The sequence below is a fragment of the Phocoena phocoena genome, chromosome 2 (genome assembly GCF_963924675.1).
Source record: "Phocoena phocoena chromosome 2, mPhoPho1.1, whole genome shotgun sequence".
NCBI classification, from domain to species: Eukaryota; Metazoa; Chordata; class Mammalia; order Artiodactyla; family Phocoenidae; genus Phocoena; species Phocoena phocoena.
This window is the reverse complement of record NC_089220.1, coordinates 91,083,804-91,101,585: the sequence shown is the minus strand read 5'-3', so window position 1 is coordinate 91,101,585 and position 17,782 is coordinate 91,083,804. Positions and strand designations below refer to the sequence as shown.

The 17,782-nt window shown below is 40.9% G+C and overlaps 1 protein-coding gene across 2 annotated transcripts in view; it reads left to right on the top strand.

Annotated features, from left to right (window-relative positions):
* Nucleotides 1-17,782, top strand: part of FBN1 (fibrillin 1) — a 254,837-nt gene that overhangs the window by 190,346 nt on the left and 46,709 nt on the right. For both annotated transcript variants that reach the window (XM_065872970.1, XM_065872969.1), the window contains 7 exons: nt 2,673-2,744; nt 6,237-6,362; nt 9,230-9,352; nt 13,043-13,168; nt 15,132-15,248; nt 16,067-16,195; nt 16,786-16,905. In XM_065872970.1, coding sequence (XP_065729042.1) covers nt 2,673-2,744; nt 6,237-6,362; nt 9,230-9,352; nt 13,043-13,168; nt 15,132-15,248; nt 16,067-16,195; nt 16,786-16,905 — 813 coding nt within the window. The remainder of the gene's footprint in view (nt 1-2,672; nt 2,745-6,236; nt 6,363-9,229; nt 9,353-13,042; nt 13,169-15,131; nt 15,249-16,066; nt 16,196-16,785; nt 16,906-17,782) is intronic.

Here is a 17,782-nt window from a genome sequence, read left to right as displayed (position 1 = left end):
CATAAGAAAAGATTAGCTCACAAGGGCAAATAGTTAAATTCACAGTTGATCTTAGTACTTGCAGGTGAAAACTGAGTCACAGAATATGCTTTCTAATTTATACCCAGGTTCATTCACCAGACGCGTAGACTCAGTATATCACAAAAATATAAACATTGTTACCATTGTTATGGAGTCTGCCATATAACTAAAAGTCTGGAAACATTGGGCAAAGCAGTATGACAAATAAGTAAACCATAGTCCTATCAATTTTACTTATTTATAACTAATCTTGTTCCAGAAAGAATTCAAGGTGGCCCACAAAGATGCAAATGTAAAATAAGAAGGCCTAATGCAAATGGAAAGCAAGGGTAAGAAACTCAGAGCAAGGAACAAGGGTAATACACAAGATCCAAGCTGGGAATTCCTACACACTTGCCAGCAACGAGCAATAACCTGGGCTCTAAACCTTCTAGCAGCTCATATAGAGAGAGATGTGATCGAATCTAAGAGTCTCAATGACCACAAAGTAAAATCAACACTTAAAGAAAAGCAGAAAAGATCAACTCCTTGATATTGAGATCTTAGAGAAATTTCTTCTTATATCCTCATACAGAAAAATCCAAATAATGTTACCTGTTTGGAAAAAAAAAGTCTAACTTACATCTTAGCAGTAAATGAAGCAAAAACTTTGGTGCAGTGTTCTTCTACGGTAGATGATATATGTCCTATATATCGTGATGACATCATTTACTAGTGATGATCTAGATTATCTTCATGATTTAGATTGAATGAACTACCATGCAGAGTATTGATCTGAGAATTGTGTGGTACCTACTCCATTCCCCACAGTGATACGTAAAATCCTAAACCTATTGTCTGATGCTACCTGACAGTGCATAAAACAGAAGATTCTTTTTTAGTAAAATATACCATCTCATCCATTGTTTACTCTGGAAATAGTGTAATAACCATTACTTAGAATTACGAGTTGTCTCCACTCTGCAAGATGTTGTTAGACCAGGGGTTGGCAAACAAGAGCCCATATAGGCCGGATCCAGCCCTCCTCCTATTTTTGTATGGCCCACAAGCTAAAAGTAATTTTGACATTTTTAAATGGTTGGAAAAAAAGTCAAAGGAATGATGTATCATGACCTGAAAATTTTATGAACTTCAAGTTTTAGTAAATAAAATTTTACTAGAATTCAGCCCCACTAATTTATTTACATATTATCTATGGTTGCTTTCGTGAAATAGTTGAGTAGTTTTAACAGGGACTGCACAGCTTGCAAAACCTAAAATATTTACTTTTTAACCCTCTAAGAAAAAATTTGCTGACCCCTGATCTTGACCAGTGGCCTTCAAATCTTTTGATCGTACATACCTATCGTTAAAAAACCTGGAGGTTACACGCACCTGCTGTGTGTATTTACAAGTAAATGTGTATATGTCTCTATATATTTGTTTTCAATTATATTGAGAAATGCATTGATTATTTTCACAAACTGTTCTATTATAAAATATACACAAAATTAATTTTTAAATTGGATTTTACAAAGATAGACATCCTAGTATTTTCTTTTTTACCTTGATGGATCATTGTACATCCCCCTGCAGACCACTTTGGAGATCTCTGATAAAGACTATCATTTACTTTCAGAAATATCTGTCTGAGTTTTAAGAATCTGCATACTCTTAATATAACATGCCAGGTTTCGTCTTCATGTTGAATATTGGCCAAATCCAGGCATGGCTGTTCATTAGCCATGCAGTCTGCACACAGTTTCGGAGTCCCTGAAATTCGTCCGGATGGTCCGTGGAGCTGGCGTGACACTTGTTGGAAGTGGACCCTAACTCCTTTTTTTATGAGGAAATAAAAGCACTACGAAAAGAACATGTTACATTTTGATTAAAATACTTTTGGAAACCTTTTACTAATTTTCAGTAGGTTTGACCCATGAGGCAATGGCCTTCTTGAGCTTAAATTGATACCATGCTATACTGGTTACGCTCATGATCTGCAATTACAGAATCGCAGAGTTAAAAGGGACCACAGATGACATTTAGTGCATCCTTTATTATCAACTTTGATGAATTCGGGTGAAGGAGAGAAAGATAAAGGGTCGGGGTGGGGGAGGGAGTGAGAGAGAACAAGAGAGCTGCATCAAAAGAAATCCAGCTCCAAAACTTGAAGTAATGAGGTAAGTTGGTTGTTTGACGTGAATTAGTCATTAATAGACCTCCTATCAAGAACTTAGCTAGATTTGCCACAGTCTCCCCCAGTCTGTCGAGGAAATGGCTTTTGTATACATTCATTAAATCCTAGATCCCTTAATGCAGAGTGGAAAGAGGCACTCATGCCAGTCCCTGGGTTCAGAGCTGAACAACGTCCTTATAGAAACCCAGATTCCTACAGGCAGGATCATACAAATGAGTGGCATATGATATAGAGACCTCTGCTTCTGCCTCATTATTACATCAACATGAGGTCACTTTTCCTTCAGCGCTTGTCTTAAGGAGAAGTTTACACCATCTGTAGGAATTTTCAGATTAATTTTTTATTCTAAATTTTTCAAAATACAGGTAAATACCTTTCAAGAATGTATACAAAGTAATTTTGTTCAGCCTAATTGTTGCTCTCTGCTGACCCCTATTCCCACCCCGCTCACCCCACCTTCGTTCAATCACTGCAGATGAATTTGCTACACTCTGTGGAAGTCAAAGGCCAGGCTTCGTCATCGACATTTACACTGGTTTACCTGTTGGTGAGTTATGATGCCTCTGTTGGAACTTTTTGTCTCTGCCTTTGTGTTAAGAAAAGGAAGTACACACTGTTATCTTCTCAGTTTGCTTTTTCTTTCTTAGAAGGAACAAATTAAACAGTGCCATTTAGCTTTATTGAAACTCTGATTCTTAGTTTGAAACAAACAGTACAGACACCCTGTGTAGCTCCACCTAATTGGCAGCAGCATTTGTCGGTCATGATTAAGGGGACTGGAAAGCTTTTCACAGAATTACAATCAAGCTTAGTTAAACCAACCCTAGGCATCAACAAAGAGAGATTCTGGGAGTAGGGCCAGTTGATGTTTGATTTGACTATAATTCCCAATCCTTCCATCTGACTGAGACCTGAGTTTAATATGACTGTTCATACCAATACTTATGTGTAGGTGGATCAGTTTTATCTCACATAGAATCTCCTCAGGTCATCTGCTTTGGGATTTTTAGATGTGAAGTTAAAAAAAAAAAAAAAAAAAAATCTTTCCAATCTGAGGCCCTGTCTGGTAACTGGAGCAGAGACCACTGCAGTGCTAGTGAAGCTTACGCAAGATTCAGAAGTATTGCACGGCGTTCAGCCAATGGAAGTGATGCCTTTGTGGTTTAAAACCAAATAACATAAAAGTAGATGGAAAGCTATTGCATTCTCAGAGTCTTTCCCCAGTGTGATTTCTATGGATCCTTAGATGCCCCTCTTAACTCTGAGCAGTTGTGTCTAGTAGCAAACATCACCACTTTGTCTGTTCCACCTTATTCCTAATAAGTAAACTGAAATCCACATCAGCCTTTCCAATGACCTTGTTTAAGAAAACAAGGGTCTGGTCCAGCAATCAGCCTGGCTCTCTTAGTGCCAAATACATATGGCTCCGTAGTCAACGTCCAAAGAAACTTCATGATTTGGAAAGAAAACCTGTTAAATGGCATTGGCCTGAAACGCCCGGCTCCTAGCTGCTTTGTTTTTCCCCTTCCCAAAACAGATCTTTTCATCTCCTTAGAATCTCTGATCTGAGGATAAGTGGTCTTTAATAGTAGAATCCATCGTTCTCTGTGGATGGACCAGGCGTGTACCCCAGCAAGGCCTACCTTCTAATGTTGGTAGCAGGCAGAGACTCAAGACAGCATTAACATCATCCACTAATAAAACTGGAAAGGCTTCAGACATCATCTAGTCCACATCAGCTAGGCCTTGCCTTACAGTTGAGGGGACAGAGGCCTAGACAGGGGCGGGGACTCAGCTGAGGTCACCTGGCTAATTAATAACAGAGCTGAGACCAGAATCCAGTCCTGACTCACAGCTTGCGTTGCCTCTAGCTCTTGAAAACTGGAAATGTGATAGTTAGCAGTATACTTATTGTTAGCAAATTCCAGCATGACAAAATATTTAGATGACTGAGAAACTTTGTTTTATTTAAGCTTTATACTCTTCTTCTGAAAGGTCTGAAGATTGTTGGCATATAGAACCCATTCGTGTGGGGTTAAAACTATAGCAAGTTTATTAATCTTGTCTTTAAACATAAACTTTTCCAAGTTGAAGTTCCAATGGAATCCAGACAGGAAAAGAAAATATAATTTTTAATATATGCTTTTGCTCTTTTATGCCTAACAATGGCTAGAAATTTGACCCAGCCTGTTATTGTTAAACTTGAAAATACATCTCTTGTATTTAAAACAAATGAATGTGGACATAACATTTCATGTTTTAACCCGTACGTGGTTCAAGAATGTCTGAATTTTTTTTCTTCGTGCTGCGAGTGCATAGTTGTGATATATCTTTGCCTAACTTTTTAAGAACATGAATGACAAATGTGTGAAAAATCTAAAACGTAATGACTTGTTGTATTCAAAATGGAAATATACCCCTTGATATTCTAAGCTGGTTTTTTTTCCATGAAAGAGATCAATTTGTCTTCAAACAAAATCAGGCCCTTTAGAAAAAGGTCCAACATAAATCCATGTCCTGTCGAATTTCTCCTTTAAAACAGATTGGCTTTAGGGTGTGATTCTTCTGAAAGCTCTTGTGAGTTCCACTTAAGTCTATAGCCATCTTCTGACAACTTATGCAAACAAAGTATCTTGCAGAGGCTCCGGACTATGATATGTAAAGGAAAGTATCTCGACAACAATAACAGAAACCTAATGGACTGGAAAGACCAAAGCTTTGCATTCCCTCCCTGCTTCTGAAGTGTTTTGTGAAACTCTGCCAGAGGGCTGGTAGAGGGGCCCTCTGGGATAACAAGCACTTCGCTAATGGTTTTGAGAAGATTGTTTGACTGTGGGAAAGCATACGGGAGACAGGACAGCCTGTTAGCGGATTCCTGGTACCGAATCCCAACTCTGCCTCCTGTTGGCTGTACAGTCTTCGGCAAGTTCCGTGCTCTGACTTCCTTAGTTCCATCATCTGCATCATGATGATGGTCAGAGTACCTAGAGACCATCTCACAGGGTGGCCCTGATGATTTGGTAACTAAATTCAGGTTAAATGCTTGAGAAATATACCAGGCACATAGCAAGGGAGACACTACTGTTACTGTCACTGTTACCGTTATTATCCTAGAGGACACTGAATGGTCAGGAGTTCAGAGCAGGTCAAACAGCAAGCGGATCCACCAGGCTGGTGAGGAGACCAGACTTGCCCACATGGCTCCCTCACCAGCTGGCCCGCCGGCTTTAGCAGCCTGGGTCCTGGCTCTGCTCTCACTCCCGCTTTGGTCCTGTTTTAATGCTCAGCAACCCCACTTCCAGGTACTGGTTCTTAATTGAATACATTTTAATTGGCACTTAACATTTGTCAGACCGTGTACCAGGGGCCGGTAACACCGTAGCGTAGAAGCCAGCCCCGGTGCCCGGGCCTGGGAAGCCACAGTCTACTGTGACAGTCCTTCCTTGGTGCCTGCTCTCTCTCCATGGTCAGCTCAGGCCCAGCTTACATCCCCAGACCTGACTTACCTCCATTCAAAAGCCATGTGAAGGAGAAAGGGGGTGTTGAAGTGGAATTTGGAAGATCAGAGCTGGCCGTGACCATGGGCTCCTCCTCTGTTCCTCACCAGCTCTCCTCTCCCGTTCTAGACGAACACCACCACACACTTGGGGTAGAGAGACCACTTTCTCTTGGCAGTCACTTTTATTCTGCTCATCTGGTGCACAGGGCCCGGTGGGTACAAAGACGGCTCCTACCTGGACAAAGCCGATGCTATAAAACAAAACCAGAAAAACAGATAGTCGGACAGACAGACGCATGAGCGTCTGACAAGCAGTCTAGTTATCTCAGTTTGCTCTTCACTGACGTCCCCGCTTCCATCACCACCCCAGCACACACGCACACACGCAAGCACATACACACACATACACACGCACTTTCTCTTCTTTGGCTTTAGACCTTACATAGAATGAATTAGAAGCAGCTGACTCTCCATTCCAGTTTACCCTGCAGAGGGACGACATGCCGTTCCGTCACTCATACGTACCTGCTCTGTTTCTAGATATCGATGAATGTCGGGAGATCCCAGGGGTCTGTGAAAATGGCGTGTGTATCAACATGGTTGGCAGCTTCCGATGTGAATGTCCAGTGGGCTTCTTCTATAATGACAAGTTGCTGGTTTGTGAAGGTAAGAGAGGCTGTCGCTATGTCACATCCAGAAATGAGCCAACCGATGAGCTGCATACCCACACACACACACACATGTGGCCAAGTTCACAACACTGGAATTTCAGAAATCCATCTAACTCCAGCAGTACTGAAGGGCAACATGTGGATCGACAGACATTTCATGTAAAAATTCCCTAACACGCAGCGGGAAAAGCAGGATGTCCATTCCCCAGCCCTCTCACCCCACACACACAATGTATTAGATTTCCCAGCTGATACGGAAAAGCCTTGAGATCCCGGGTGTGTCCAATAGATGGCTATTGTTTCACATTGCTTGAAAGTGAGCATGAGTGGTGGGCAGTCGTCTTGAGCTGAACCTCAAAATCAGTGTTCCCTTCCAAACGGAGCCTTTGCTCCTCCCAAGTGAAAACAAGGTTAATGCAAATATTTCAAATGCATGAGAGAATCCCAAATGGCAAGAACAGCAAATTCGATTTTATATGAAGAATGTTGGCATGAGTGCAAATGGTACTTTTTTCATTTTCAAATTACCTCCGCTTGCCATGTGTTTGTGCTGTGATTCTGCGCATTCCTTACCGCACTTCATATTTTTCCGACATCTGGGGAAGATAGTGTTCTTTTACATTTTAGTAAAAGGGACGTTACTGGTTATTAAATATACCATGGGCCCTAGGACAGCTAGAATAACTTTCTATTTAATACTTAGAGTCTCTAGCAGAGTTTTTGTTCACGTTAGAGCACGTATTAGCGCACAGAGCTCAACATTTTAATATTTAAAAATCTTTTTCTCCTAAACTGGGGACAACTTATAGACCATGAGTCAAGTTACAGCCCCAAGCGCATGCTTGTTAAATTCTCCTCACCAGGCTTTCTGTTCCTGTGGCCAAGTTGGCCCACGTCCCTTCCTCTGCCTGCTCTGCGGGGGACTGGGAACAGGGTGACAGCCATTCCTAACCTTCCTAAGGAGATAGTCATTTCGGGCTTTGGTTCGGGCCCTGGGCTTCAGGTCGTCAAGGATCAGGTGTGGGGAGGAGGCATGATGTGGGAATGGAGAAGAAAGCCCACAGCAGGTGACCTTATAGTGCGAGAGGTGGCTGCCTGCTCATAGCCACCGTATTCCACCTGTCGTACGTGCGTCACGATGTCTGCCGCCTTCTGTGGCATCTCCCCCTCTCTTCCATTCAGAGCTGGTTACTTGACCCAGGTGCCTCTTTGGCACTTATATCTGCTGAAGCAGCAGCCGTTGGCCAGAAACCAGAGGTAAGGCCATCCAGGACCACCATGCCAACTGGCTAGACCTTGCTACACACATGAGACTGAAAACCTACAGCTGCACCAGTGTAAGGCACTTTGCTGTCAGGGTAGCATTCAGTGGATGTGGAGATTACAAAGCACTCCAGCTTTTGGTTTCCGTTTCGTAGGATATCCATCTTCAGGGTGAATGTTTAATCCAGGGTCCGCTGCTTCCCAGCACACTCTTAGCTCGCAGAATCAGAAAAGGAAGGTTGATTTAGTACGTGCCTCAGCCAGACTGAAATTGGAATGGATTCCAGAAGTGATTTAGGGAGCATCCATGCGTCTGCCCTCCCCAAGTATGTATATCATCAGATGTTAGGCATCTGATGCATTACAGAAATGCTTGTCTGTGACACCGACTGGCTTCTCCAACTACGCAAGGTACCCTCTGTGTTTCTGTACACCCTTAATTAAGAGCAGGGCAGGCCTGGTGGTGAGGTGCTGCTGGGTCCTGGGTCCACTGTAACCCAAGGCAGGCAAATTCTGCTTCTGTATCTGTTGTACAGAGAGGCACACCCCGGATGAGACGGAAACTCCCACTGACTGCCAATAGCACTGAGGTTTTCCCACCACAAAAGCACACACCTAGGAGGCCTTGGTTGACGTATTTGCCGCCCCCTTGTGGGAACTTCTTTGGCTGAGCCGACTTCTGCAGGAAACCCCGGTACTGGGGCTGAGCTGACTCCCCACCTGTGTTACAGGCTATTCCCTTTACTGGATTTAGACTGAATTAGAATGTTTCATAAGAGCAGGGGAAGGGAATATGTATTTTGCCCCACGCTGTAGCCTGGACTGTGCAGTAACTTTTGCAATGCCATGAATTTGAACTGTATTAGGTAGCTGTTAAATTTTTTAAAAGACAGACAACTCCGTGAGCATAGTCAAAGCCCTGGAGCACACAGTATCCATTTTATTCTTTCCTTTGATAGTGAGCGTTTGGTTATTTTCAGTGGTTTTATGTGCAGTCTCTCATGTTAAGTCTCCTTGACTTGACTGCCATGTGGCAGAAATTTAAGCAAGAGCCTGTGCAGCCCTGCAGTTCAAAGCACTGTCTGTAGACCAGGAGTACCAGCATCACTTGGGAGCTTAATGGAAGCACAGAATCTCAAGCCTCTCCCCAGACATGCTGAATCAGATATGCCTTTCAAAAAAATCCTAAGTGATTCATATGCGCATTCAGGTTTGAGATGCCCTGCTCTGCAGACCTCACAGCCTTCCAGACGAAAGCAACCCAACTGAATCCCAAAACCCCCAGGCTTCGAGCAAATACAAGATTTCCTAGGATATTGGTCCATACCCGTATCAAGTCCTGGCCCTTGAAGCTGAGCTTCACAACTTTTTCTAGACATTAGCAGCGTTAGAACCCATATGTGGTGATAAATCAAGTATTTGCATTTCTGAAACATATTTGTAAAACAGAAAAATTAGAAAACAAAATTTCCATCTTCCGTGGTTTGTTCAGTAGAACCGATCAAAACAGGAAGATACAAATCCATGTTGTGTGAGAGCCTTCATCAACTTGACACCAGATTCCGCCCTCCCTGTAATTCAGTTCTCTCCTGCTTGTAGATATCGACGAGTGTCAGAACGGCCCGGTGTGCCAGCGCAACGCGGAGTGCATCAACACTGCGGGCAGCTACCGCTGCGACTGCAAGCCCGGCTACCGCTTCACCTCCACAGGGCAGTGCAATGGCAAGTAGTCCCCACCGCCCAGCGCCCACCCGACGGGCCAGCCCCATTGAGCTGCAGATACCTGGATTTCTTTGAGACGGTTAGGTTGAAGAATACATGACTTCTGAGTTGTAGTAACTAAACTGGGAAAAGGGAAAACTGTTGAAATGTCTTCACACTTAGCTTTTTTCTCCCTTTAGAGGTGTGACGTTTCCAAATTTGCCTCTCTGCTGCCCTGCTGCAAACACCCACTCCCACAAATGCGCGCACACGCACACACACACACGCACACACACACACACACACACACACACACACTCCCTAACTGGTATTCAGGACCAAATACTTTTTTGTCCTTTCACATAATCCCCTTGGAGTGGGTGAGGTTGTCACCATTCTGGCCACATACCCCAAGTCTAGATGGCAAAGCTCCCCTGAGCTGGGCCAGATCAAACTGAACAAACCAAGGAAAAAGAACCAACAGTATCACTTTTTCTCCTAAACAGCTTACACAGCTGAGGGCCGCAAACGTTGAAAGCCTTTTATTTGCTACGTCAGCTACAGTAAAATGAGAAACTGTCCGCTAGAGGTTAAATTTTTTTGTTGTTCCCGTTTGTCAGGGATGTGCTAGAAATAAGAAGGATGAGCGTGTTACCATCTTAAATTGATGGTAAAATTATTAGGTGTCTGATGGTATCTTGTAGCCAGTGGTATCAAAATAAAAACACTGGTGTTTCAGCCCAGAAGGAAAGTAATACCTCAGAATGATTTTCATCTGAGTTTTTTAGTAATTATAAATCACTGTATATTTAGCAAGGAGGTCAGGAAGAATGTGTTATTTTGCTTCTGGCTCATTTCACAAGGAATTTCCTGGATATTTTATGCATTTGTGAATGAAACAACACCAAGGAACGTGGTCAGATTTTCCTTGGGTTTCCTTGCCCACCAGTGATTAAGTGGTGGGAAGTGCACTGCTTTCCGTAGGGTATTTTGCATTGTTTTATGAGACTTTGGTGGGAAGAGGGTGTAATACCAGAACAAAAACTCATTTTGAGAATCAAGACTTGTTTTTTGGGGGGTTTAAAGGAACATGTGCAAGTATTTAGCATTTTGTCAGCAGAGCAGTTGTTATCCACGTACTGAAAAAAAAAAACAAAACAGGACAGGAAAAGTGAGGACGTCTCTGATATGAGTCACAATGCTCTCATGAAACTTGGCATTCATACCACTTCCCTGCATTTTGCTTGTAATTTATATTTATTTGAAACTGCGTGAAATAATTCCAATCAAAATAAGGAATTGCTGATAATATAGAACATGTCATTTCACACCATTTCATGCTCAGGCAAGATGAGGGAAGAACGATTTTATACATCAAGACAAGACGTCCAACCAGGGCCTGCTGGGGCTTAAGCCCTGTCATGTTTTCTTGTAGAATATTAACACAAATAAAGCTCATCCAGGGTTAACCAGCGATAAGTACTGTGAAGGAGTGTTGTCTGTAGCCAAATCTTCATTTCCCTCATTCATCGAAATCCTCACAAGAAAGGGAATGTACTTGAATTTGAGTTTTGCAGCTATTCAGCCTCTAGGGCTGAAGACTTCACTCTGGAAATGTCTTCACTTGTATCTTTTAAAATCTTTTAAAATGTCTTTAAATACTGTCCTATACATGGCATTTTTTCAGACATATTGTAAAATACTCCTGTCTTCCTGTGTTTAAGATGAAAAGAACTAAAATTTCCTTATCATAATAAGATTTTTATTTGAATCCATAAGTACATCATTTCAACAGCCGACCATATAATACCCGCATTGTTGCTGAGAGATTTTTAGAGAACAGTTAGTTAGGTATCGAAGCCGAGGATGCTGGTCTCACCTGAGGAGCTGTGGCATTAGAGCAAATGCAGCCCCCTTCTGAAATGGATTGCCGAGCTAAAGACATATTCTTCCCAGCCATTTCCTCATGGTCTCCTCTCTTTCTGCTGACTGTGTGGGTGTTTTCCCCCAGTACCCTGTTTAAATCTCCTATCTCAACCTCAGGCAGCACCTTCTCGGAGTTTAAATCTTGGTGCTTGTAGAAACCTAGTTTTCTGGTCTCAATACAAAGTGAACTTCACAATTAAGTTCTCTAGAATTGTAACTTTCTGTTTCACCAGTAGAACTGCAAAGTAATCCATGTTTCATTTTTTTTTCAATCATCATGAAATAGGCAACGTAGGAAAGAAAATTCCTAACTGAGGATCCCTTTCTAATAAGATTCTTAATGCTCTCCATTTTCTGGGGGTCCCAGAGATAAGACCGACCTGGTCCTTGCATTCTCCCAGATCCATATTACCAGAGGTTACCCAAGGTTTGGGCCAACCCTTCTCAAAATCAGCTCCCTCCACAGAGCTTGGCAGTGGAAATCAATTTCCTCTGCCTATCTCAGGGAGAAGGTTGCTCATTTTAAATCCGTTTTCTCTGATGGGAACAATCATAATTTGTTCACTAGCATTTCTGCATAGGCTAGCTGTAGCTCCTAAGCTACTCTATCCCAATTTCCCCTCTTTATGATATACTCAACCCCCCCCCCCCCGAGACTTTTAAAGGATATGGTGATTCATCAACTCTAAATGTTTTGCGTATTGGAAGGAAGTAGTTCTAAAAATGGCAGCCTGAGCACGTGAAATGGAGGGAATATACTCTCTCCTGGCGTGGGCACAGCTGCTCTGTGCAACACAAAGTGCCTGTTCCCAGTTGCTGTCTTCTCAGTAGATAGGGCAGGCAAACAGCAAGTCTGGATTATTCAGCTGAGAGCAGGGTGCTGCGGTGCTCTACAACATCTACACCCAAGGCGGCGTTCTGCTCTTTGCTTTCTTTTGTGACAACAGGAAAATCAGGATAACGCAGTGCCTTTTGAGTTACATTTTCCCTAAACGTAGAATCTTGAGAGCTTTAGAAAATTAGAGACATGAGTAGGCATGTAATTATGTCATCTGTGGATTCCTGCAACAAATGTGGCCCCTCAGATAATCAGATTTCAGGAGAGCATCACTTGATGACAAATATAATTTAAAGCCTAAAGACTGGCAGAAGCAAGATGAGATGGCTTCCTTTGGAAAGAATATGGATAAAAAAGAAACAAACATCATTAGGATTGTCAAGTGCTGAAAGGAGCCATGTGTAGACAGGAAGACTTGGTTCAGATGGAACAAAAGGTTACAGGAGTGAGACAAAATAATGATGTGTAAGTGGAACAAGGGACGATGCAGGCTGTCCATCATGAAAACCTATCTTAGCAATGGGATTTGTTTGATTTAAATTTCTAGAGGACGCCATGAAGCTTCCATGATTTGAGGCACCAAATCTTGAGTAGACAAATACTTCAGTCAATTACACAGTCTAGGATACTGCTTAGGCAGATAATCAAGTGGATTATCTACCAGTTTGGATTTTTCTTCCCCATTCTACTTCTAAGTTTTCTCTTCTTTTAGAAGATTTTTTTTGGATACCGCCCCTGTTTTTCATTGCTTGTGTATTGTTAATATGGTCTGAATGTGCCCAGTAAATCAGAGTAAGTTTTAACCAATTTTGAGTCAAAAATAAATATGTCAGCATCTGTTTCACTGGCTTAGTTTAGAGCTAGGATTAATCCTGAGAGCAATACCTAGAAGTAAGTTATTCGATTTGATTTTGTCTTCTAAGTTTTCACTTAATTTTTATCTACAGATCGCAATGAATGTCAAGAAATCCCCAATATATGCAGCCACGGACAGTGTATTGACACAGTTGGAAGCTTTTATTGTCTTTGCCACACTGGTTTTAAAACAAACGCTGATCAAACCATGTGTTTGGGTGAGTATGTGACTATCATTTCATTTTTTTCTTCATAACCTACTGAAAAATTCATTTGTATCTGCATATATTTAAAGTTAACACTAAACCTTTCAGTAGTTGTTTTGTTATTTATAAAATAAAAACAGAAGCACGTGTGTAGCATTAATACCCTTTGGCATTTCATCTTTAGTAATCTTAACATCATAAACCTCTTTCTTGATAATCATTTGGCTGTCAGTTCAGAAACACTTCTGACTAAGAGATAAATTGAGAAAGATATTACGACAAAAAATTACTATTTATTAATGTTAAAAGCCTATTACTCTTTTATAGTATTTATGTGAGTTTGCCTTATTGGAAAGGGTGCAGCTTTTGATTGTTTGAGTGTGAGCATTTTTTGAGATGTGTCTGTAGTTTGTATCAGATCCTTAAAGACAAATTTACAGATCATTTTCCTAGGGGAAAAGAGCTCAGGATTTTAAATCTCTTCCTTGGTCTTAGTACTGAATCAGAATGTTGATTTAGAATAAACTTCAAATGTGTAATCAGTCAATTTCTCTCTTTCCCTCCTTTCTGTTTCTACTTTAAAGCAACATCCATTAAGTCTTCTGGGGACTTCAATCAGTTTCACAGCTGGAAAAAGAACAATCTATAGAGTGATGTTTAAAGTGCTTGCCTTTGGCTGTAATTGGATTTATCCATTAGGGAACATTCTCATAAAATCTGGTCATCTTCAGAGCAGATAAGTTTTAAGTTAAAGATTATAATAGGCCCTGCTCATCACTGGCGAGATAATCCCTACATACTAATGAAGTCCTGCCCAACTTTCATTCTCCCTCTTCCGTCTGAATTATGGAGAACCCTCTACCAAAGGACCTGCCCAACTAAAGAACTTCACTTGCTTGGCTAAAAATGAATCAAGGCAGAAGTTTTTGACTGCTGGCAGGGTGACTCATCTGGATGCAGTCGTCAACCAACAGACACACATGTTGGAGTCACATTGGGCTCAGCAATAGCTTCTTGATTTAAGATCACAGATAACTTATCTTTATGTCCAAAATTTGAAAGGAAAGGAAATCCTAACTCTAAACACTACATTTTGCTAATCTGAGGTGTTGCCTTCCACTCCTTCCCCATCTCTTTGTCCTTGCCCTCCTCATTCTGCCTGTTGATATAACAAGCCAACAATATCAATGTTTTTCATTTTAATTTCTTATTTCCTCCTCAATATAACGTACACCTACTCTTTATGAGAAAGGTGATGGCCGCTGTCACAAGATGCAAAGACACATAAGATGCCAAGACAGCTTTACAGATAGTCAGAGTGAAAAGTCATAGACCAATAGAAAGACAGAATACACTGCAAGAGAGGAGACCCACATTAGGGGCCATTACATTGGGATAGTTTAGAAGGGAGATAAGTCACCATTTCATGGGAGTGGTCATGGGTTTTTAGGGGTGGATTGGGACAAAGAAACATGTCTAAAATTCCAGGTGAGTTAGAAAGCTAATTTATGTTGTTGCTGATTTTGGGGTAATATCAGGTGACTCACTGCCTTTTGGTAAACCGGAGTGAGAATCTTAAAGGCTGAAGTTTGCCAAAGGTGGCAGTGAATCAAGACCCAGATGTGCACAGAATTTTCCATTTCCAAGTGAAAGTATTTGAGAAAAGTGGCAAGGGTGGAGGATTCTAGAAGTAAATAGAATAAAATAGTTCTTGTCCAGTTCTCATGTCCTTAGCTTGCCTCCTTTCACATGCCAACCAAGGAAAGGATTTTCTCCCAAGGCTTAGAACCTTGCCTTTTGCTGGTTTCTCACAGGAAGCTGCCGCTGCTGGAACTAACACCAACATCGAATCTAGAAGTTCTCAGCCTACGTACGACATTTTGTGAACTCTTAAAATGCCTTTTAACCGCAGGTAACCATATACCCTCCTCTTCTGTTAATAATCATGTTTTTCTGTGTCCTTTGTTCCTGCTAGACATAAATGAGTGTGAAAGAGATGCCTGTGGGAATGGAACTTGCCGAAACACAATTGGTTCCTTCAACTGCCGCTGCAATCACGGTTTCATCCTTTCCCACAACAATGACTGCATAGGTGCGTGTGCAAAACAGTCAGCCACCAAAGGAAGGCAGTTCTACGTGTGTTCTCTGTAATTAGCATCATCTCCAGCGTGCTGGCAATCTTTTTTAATATATGCCATCTTGTGCGTGACAGGTGGTTAAAAAGAGTTGTTAAATACAATGTGCTAATTAAGTGTCAAATATAGTTACTACATCTATTACTTTTATTAATATACTCATTAGCAGCTATAATTTTTATGTCTACTATGCTGCGAATTAAATGCATTTCAAAATAAATCGAATATGTTTTAAAACATACAAAAGCTATCCTTTGTACAGAAATTACGTAGTTCAGGAGCAGTGTGGACCTGCTTGTCTAGATGTTTCACTACAGCCTCCCTTCAAAGAAGTTAAAATTCTTCTTATAAAATATGCTACATTATTCACAAGCAAGGGTAAGGAACCAAATTTTGTATTGTGCTAGAGGCTACTCTTATATACTTCTGATTACAAGAATACTTAACAATACCCTCAGCTGTACTGTGTATTAGTAATTCAGTTTTAACCTTTAAAACTGAAACCTAAAGGATGATCAAGGTGAAACTCATATAAAATCCTAATATAAATGATCAATCTCTAATTAGTAGAATTATGTCATCGTGTTAGGTTCTGATAGGTGAATAAAGCCAGGTCTGTTGTTATAAACTAGAGCACATTGGAATTTCTTAAGTCTGCCTGAGCCAGCAAAGGCCACTGAAATTCAGTATAAGTATTTTTCCCTTTAAACGTTTTGACCATTGATGGGATTATGGCATTTTCTTTGGAACATATCAAAGGATTTTTTTTTGGCAGATGTTGATGAATGTGCAACTGGAAATGGGAACCTTTGCAGAAATGGCCAATGCATCAATACAGTGGGGTCCTTCCAGTGTCAGTGCAATGAAGGCTATGAGGTGGCTCCAGATGGAAGAACCTGTGTGGGTGAGTGCTGCTTCAGAAACACCCTCTAAGGTCATCCCAGAGGCCACTCCAGGAATCATGCAGTCTCTATCACAATCCTCCCTTCAGAAGCCTGGAGGAAAAAGATCAGAGTAGAAGTACACTAATCCTGCCTGTATGTGTGTATGGTATATATACCACTCTTCCCCTTTATCTTTTAAAATTAAGTGTTTGTAATTAGAGAAACAGTTACAACGTTCAGTGTAACTGTTAAATTGTTCTATAAACAACTGTAATTCCCTTTCTTTTATTCTTTTTCTTCAACATAGCTTTGTGGTAAGCTCTTATACAGTCCTTTGGGTCCTCAAAGATCTTCATACCCATTGACTTTTCACGTGCTATGCTTTCCTGGAAAGTAGATCAAGTGAAATATGGTTGTTAACTACACTGCACAATTCTGAAAGCTAATAAAGCCGATTTTTATTGAGCTGTTAGTTTTTCTCCAGGGTAGAGTTTGTGGGCTTTAGATTTATGTGTTTCTTAGATTTTATTCCAGTTTCTTTCAATTTTAGTTGCTTGATGGAAATCGTGCCAGTGGGAACCTCTTTCTTCTTTTTCCCTTTTCTTTGCAGATATCAACGAATGTCTCCTAGAACCTGGAAAATGTGCACCAGGCACCTGTCAGAACTTGGATGGGTCCTACAGATGTATTTGTCCACCTGGATACAGTCTCCACAATGACAAGTGTGAAGGTAGGAGGGCTATCAATATTTGGAAATTAGCAGTATTGGTTACTGCATTGACATTATCCAATTTCTGAGATGGTGTGATGGTGTCTTCATTTTAGAATACTTTATCAGAAACAAATCCAAGGGTAGGGTGTGACTTATAGGCTCAAAATTAGATGGTGAGACAGGAACATCAATTCTCACGCTAATCTCTGATGAAGCTATTTTGCTCTGTGTATATGGGTGGTCACATAACCCTGACACCTTCCCAATGTACTTTTATGCAGCTGGTAGAAAGTTCTGGATTACATGTTTTTAAGTGCCAATGGGTTGCAACTAAACATAGCTTCCTGATTCCAGTTAAAATCTTTAAGTGACCACAGTCAGGGTTGGAGGAATGTGGCTATATAACTTGTCTATGTTATTTTGACTTGTAGAATGGTAGAAACGTGTAACTACAAATAAATTCTCAGCAAATTTTATAGTACCGTATTCCTCAATACGTACGTATATTATTGCATTAAATGAAGGACGTTAATTGCCAGAACTTCATCAATGAACAGGGTGGAAAGGACTTTTAAGAAGTCACCTAGTCCATGCTCCCACCTTTAAACAAGTCTGCACCTAATCCATGATGAGTAAGAACTGTCCACTTTTAATAGCATCAATGACAAATGTTTATTATATACCTAATTTAACTCTCAGTCAAGAGATAATATTCTACATGAAAACACTTTAGCAAAATTAGACCTAAATGCAAATTATTACGTGTTATTTTACTTCTATTAGAGATCAGCTTTATTCACTCTAGGATTAATGCAAAATTACCCTAAAATGAACAGAATGAAAATGTATAGAAAGAAAAATGACTTCCAGAATAGTTCATAAATGTGTTCATTCT